The sequence below is a fragment of the Pelmatolapia mariae genome, linkage group LG18 (assembly GCF_036321145.2).
Source record: "Pelmatolapia mariae isolate MD_Pm_ZW linkage group LG18, Pm_UMD_F_2, whole genome shotgun sequence".
Taxonomy (NCBI): domain Eukaryota; kingdom Metazoa; phylum Chordata; class Actinopteri; order Cichliformes; family Cichlidae; genus Pelmatolapia; species Pelmatolapia mariae.
In genome coordinates, this window is record NC_086243.1 from 12,050,600 (window position 1) to 12,056,381 (window position 5,782).

Genomic DNA, 5,782 nt, shown 5'->3' on the forward strand with positions numbered 1-5,782 from the left:
TTTTATTGCCAAATATTACAGGCAGAAACCTGATGATTTGACTCCTCTTCACTCATTCACACACTGAACAAAAAAAAAAATTCAATTTAAAAAATGGAAAATGTTTGTTTTTCTATCAGGACATTATCCATTTTTTAACAGATTATATATATATATATATATATATATATATATATACATATATATATATATATACACACACACACACTTTCCTTGTCAAAGCAAACTGGATTTTATATTAAGTTTATCCCTTATGTTGTTTAACAAGATGACACTAAACACAGCGCCAAGGTCATTAAGGAGAGCTCAACACTATCTCTTCTTTACAGCCTGATTTCTCTGGCACGCCTTGACCTGACTAACCTGAAGTGGCTGATAGTGTTGTAACAACTCCTTCTGCCAAAAAAAAAAGAAGTTTTGCTGCATTTTAAAATGTAAATAAAAAACATAATCCACTGACCTCCAGATCATTAAGTTAATGGACAACATATGACTAAACAGTAGTTTTCCATAGTTTTCACTTACAGTGAATAGTGATTACATTACTTGTGTGGTTATTCAATCACTTCAAACGCTTTTTGTGATATTTTGATGTTGAGACTGTCAACACCTTTGGCCTATAAAAGAAAAGAGATGATGTCTTTTTTTAATATTATCTTTCTATTTCATCTTTTATCTTTTCTAATGTAAATACACCTCTTTGACAAGCCCTGCTCCCTTTTCTTTCATCCTGACCGCTGTGAAGACAAGCCTAGACAAAAGCCTTCAGTCAGGCAGCCCCCGCACACTTGTGTGGTGCGGGTGCCAAAGGGCGGCCCTTGCTCAGTGCTAACAGAGTGACATCATCGTGGCTGAACCTTGTGAGCCTAAGGAGGGATTACGAGTGACTAGCTCCACTGACAAAACCCTTTGAATTTTACCCGTGAGCTATACGAGCCAAGGCTGATTTAGAAAGCTTTTGTTGTTTTTTGGGTTTTTTTGTATTATACTTTGTTATTTGTACAACTTGCATAGTACATTATCAGTTTGACATTTTGTAGCAGGGGTATGTTTGCCCCCGTCTTGCATCAGTTCTTCTTTAAACAGGTGGCTGGGAACTGAGACACCCAGCTGCCATACTTTCCAAATGCCAAGTGTTTTCTCCTAGGATTTCACCTTCTTCTTTTTTTTCATTTCATAACTTGCCAACTGCCTTCGCTAGATGAGAGATCTGGACTTCAGGCAGGCTGGTTAAGTAGTTGCACTCTTTTACAGTGGAGGCAAGGTGTTACAGTGTGTGTTTAAAGGCTCGTAGACAATGAAAAATGTAAGAAAACATACTTTTATTATCACAACTTTAAGTGCAGCAGTTCAGCATTTGGTATTTCCATATGAACTGAAATGTATAAGATATCAACCAAAATACAAAAAAAAAGAAAGAAACTCACAAAATCAGACAATCCAGTGCAATTAAATATTAAATAGTACTAAATAATGATGTAACAAATCAAAAACAAGGCAACACAAACAGTACCATAAATAGACTTAAATAAATAACTAATAGAAAATGTTTACAGGCACAGGTATTTTTGCTCTTTAAACTAATGCATAACTCTGATTTTAAATGTAATTGCTTCGTTAATACTCATTGAAAACCTTCGTTTTTTGTGTTTTTGTGTATGTAACGCTTAAAAAAAAAAAGACAACACACTCCAGAAAATACACTTCTTTAAATTTTGAAGAAGTGGTTAGTTGCATTTTCTCCTCAGGCACAGTAACATTTACTGACAATAAAGTCAGTGAAAGTAGTCAGTGTCAATTTTCCCCTGCTGTCGTAGTGCATGAGGACCATGGGCTCGTAGGCTGCTGGCACGCAACAGGGGTGAGGTGTCCCTCCTTTGGTGATCTGGTGCAGCCGAGACTTGACCTGAGTGTGCATGCTTGCTGGCTTGTAGTTGTGGGGGCAGGTGCCGTCGCAAAAATGCATGGTGTATTCGACTGGGGCTACAACCCAGTCTGTCCAGCCGATGTCTTTGAAGGACACGGTGACTGACTTCCGGCAGCACCATCCTGGTTCATCACAGTCATCTTCCTTGTTGGAGCGAGGCTGCCTCGTCCTCTGCGCGGGGTTGGCTTGTGTGAGGTCTAATTCCAGAGAAAAGGTCGGCTTGAGGGGCCCTCTGTTAGCCACCCCTACATCCACAACCAGTGGCTTCCCATTAGTCTTGAACCACTTCTCTACCTCTGGGATGATGTCCAGGTACGCATCTTGAATGTTTGAGATATTAGTTTGGGCTAAAGAGTCAGTCCAGGCAGCCGGCCACACTGCTGGCTTTCCCCCATTGACTTTAATTTTAATCTCCTCCCTTGCTTCAGGCCTCACTGAAGTGAGTTTACCCAGAACCTGTCTGGAAATCTTCAGCTCTGCTCGAGCTACAGTCAAGTCATTCTGAATATTCGTATTCTTTTGGAAAACAGCTCTGTACCACCGCATGCTTGGACCTGACCGTGAACCCCTCCGAAGCGCTTTTACTGGTGAAACTAAAGAAAAACACACAAAAAATTAAAAAACAAAGTTGTTAACATCTTTAGATTATTAGCATTGTGTCATAGAATAATTGGGAAGGGGGAAATAAAAGAGTATTGAAGAAATTCTTTATGAAACTCTCTTGTAATTGGTTGTTATTGATAACACTAATAAAGTATCCTCAAAGTATAGCATTGTGTACAAGGTGTGCCTGTCACGCTCATGATTTCTAAAAGCTTGCAGGAATGTGTTTGCTTTTTTACACCACTGTTTCATGGCTATAGATTCTATTTTAAGCTACATCAGCCTTTATCAGGAATGTGAACTATTAGGAAAGATATTATTCGTAGTATTCGTAACCACATCACTATAGCAGGTTTTGCAAGTGCACAGTGTTAAACCTATACTATAATAAAGCCTCGTTGTCTTCTTCTTGTAATCAAACTTTCTAACCTGGCTTTTCACATCACTATTACAGCGGCTAAATAAGGCTCAAGTGGGCAGCCCCGTCTAACAGAGTTCTCATCTGTACCTGGAAAGAGCACAGTGGACATGGTGGATTGTGAGTTTTTCCCCATTGGCTGGCTGGAATTTCCTCTTATCTCCCTTATTTTTCTCCTGTAGAGCTGATACATCTTCCTGAGCTCCTTTTTCGAGGCCTTTTGGGTCAGTCTGGGCTCCACGTCCATACCCAAAGAGCTGAGGATCCCTGTCTTCACAGCCTCCAGAAGCAGAACTGCCTGGCTGTCCATGCTCTCCATATCAGGTGTGTTTTCGTGGGCCTTGTGAAGCTGGCCTTCCCCTGAGGTGGAGGCGAGGAGCAGCAGCGTGCAGGTGACGAGTGGGAGAATCGTGTGGGAGATGCGCATGGTGAGCCAGCTGGGTAGGTCTGATTTGTGAGAGCAGCAGCAGTCAATGGATAAGGTTTGCCTATGCTATGAACTAAATTCCTGGCATGCCTTCATTTATAGTGCTCCTGTGTTGCCACACCCCTGTTTGGTCAGGTGAGCCTGTGATGGGCTCATCCAGAGCCATATGTCATAATATGGTAGCATTTTGTGTTATGTGATAACAAGATGTCAACTATAACATCAGAAATGTAAGAAAGAAAATTTTTAATCGTTTGCACGTTTTTTTGTTTTATCAACACACAGAAGGAGGCGACAGCAGAAATGGGATGAAGAGATTTTGGGATAAGATTTGGTTACGTCCACCTCAGCATGATGAAGCATTTGAATTTCCAGTTATTCATTACTTTTCGCAAATAAATGATCCACACGGACCACTTCGAAGAAGTCCAACAGAGTTATGCATGTGATAGTTTAATGACCCTCACCAGTCTGTGTCTAAATGTTTCCAATGCAGCTGTGCCCAGTACAGTCAAAGGTCAAAAGCAAGTTCCAACTGATGAGAGATTCACCTAACATGTGTAAGCGGGCTGGCCATTTTCTGGCAAAGATAATAAATAAAATAAACAAAGGGAGACAGTTTATTACGTCTATATCAAGGCTCTTAATGTCAAGCACCCTACAGAGTAAATGTCTCAAGGTTAGATAGAAGACAGATAAAAGAACAAAGAGGCAATCAATGTCAAAACAGGGAACTTTCTTAATCTGCCATGACAGCAATCATGTGGTCACACAATAGACCTAAGCTTAAATGGGTATTTTTAGCACGAAATGGATCTGCATATCTGATCTCAGCCTCTTCTGTCCCCTGCGCTGAACAAGAGAGCAAAAATGCTGCAGTTTCCATCACTGGTGATTGATAGGACAGACTAAAGAAGTAAACAAATACATCATGGAGCTCTGCCAAGACCTTATCAGCACGTATAATTCTCACTTCGGTCAGTAATAAGGGTCAGTGCACTGCCAAGCATTCTCCCCACCCTTATAATTGCGGAGATGTGTGCGAATCTCTAAACAGTGAGTCACCAAGGTGATGAAACAATCATGTGCTTTCCCAGGTGAGTTTTTGCCGGATGAAAGCGAGTGAAAGGTGTAAAGTGACTCACGCTGAACTGACACCCTGGTTTAATCTGTCATTAAATGTTTACAGTCTTCTCTGTCGGTCTTATTGTTAAGTGAGATAGAAAAAAACCCCTCTGACTCATTTTGTCAGCATGACAGAGGAGTTTCAGAGTACTGACAGTGAATTTCATCTCACACACTGCCCAGACCTGATGCAAAGTGTCATCAGACAAGACGAAAATGATGTAAAAGTATGTGTGTCCTTCTGTGTGATATATATACACACACATATGTGTCTGATGGCACGTTGCATCACGTCTGGGCATCAGGTTCGAGCTGTGAGTGCATATGATGAAATTCACTCTCAGTACGATATATAGCTGTTTTATATAGCTACATATATATATAGATACATAAAATGTATTTTTATATGTTTTACAAACCCTCCAGGCACAGAAAAGTTCAATTCAGCAGTCATTTCGACTGAACTGCAGCCATGTCATACATGTTTTTGTTTGAAAAAGTTTTCACAAACAACGTGACAGTGGATCATAGATAGATAGATAGATAGATAGATAGATAGATAGATAGATAGATAGATAGATAGATAGATAGATAGATAGATAGATAGATAGATAGATAGATAGATAGATAGATAGATTTTAATTTAAAAAATAAATAAATCATGTTAATATTTCATTAACAAGATTTATGACATTAATAATCATATCTGTAACTGAAACCATTCCCATAAGAAAACGAGAAGTTTTCAACTTCAGACAGCTTGCATATTGACTTACTGCACCGTGGCGCCCCCTCGTGATCGTAAAGCTACACTACAGAATTTAATTAGCTAAGTGAGGCTGGATTTGGTCAGGAGAAGGAAGTAATTGTTAGCATAAACCTGAACCCAAGGTTGAGCCAGACCAGTAATACAGAAATACTTTTTGTTCCAGATGTGTTTTATTTTCTTTATCTAACATGTTTGGGATTTCATCTCTAAACTGAGAAGCAACTTCCAAACTTCACAATTGTACGGGAAGTTTTATCTCTTCCTCTTTACCTTTCCTTTGCAGTGAACAAATATAAACTGAGACTGAGTAAAAAGAGACACGGACGACTGGTGCGGTAGTAAAAAGATGACTTAAACGGAGCTCCAAACGCTTTCACGGTCAGTCTTGACAACAGGCCGATGCACAAGAGGAATTCTGTCTGTTTCCAGTTATATTAGATTCAAAGAAAAATGAATCAGGTGAATACAACAGCAGGCCGAGCGTCACAGGGGGAATCCACCCATCTTCAGTGT

The 5,782-nt window shown here is 39.9% G+C and overlaps 1 protein-coding gene across 1 annotated transcript; it reads right to left on the reverse strand.

Moving 5' to 3' along the window:
- Positions 1–1,744: 1,744 nt before the first annotated feature.
- On the reverse strand, positions 1,745–3,375 carry LOC134617274 (growth/differentiation factor 8). The gene is made up of 2 exons (XM_063462482.1): positions 3,039–3,375; positions 1,745–2,520 (listed from the first exon to the last, which is right to left on the reverse strand). The coding sequence occupies exons 1-2, from the start codon at positions 3,373–3,375 to the stop codon at positions 1,745–1,747; spliced, it is 1,113 nt and encodes a 370-aa protein (XP_063318552.1).
- Between the last annotated feature and the right edge of the window lie 2,407 nt (positions 3,376–5,782).

Coding starts and splice junctions, on each gene's coding strand:
- LOC134617274 (XM_063462482.1), bottom strand. CDS start 3,375: ATGCGCATCTCCCACACGATTCTCCCACTCGTCACCTGCACGCTGCTG. Junction 2,521..3,038: donor GTCCACTGTGCTCTTTCCAG/GTACAGATGAGA, acceptor GTTTTTCTTTAG/TTTCACCAGTAAAAGCGCTT.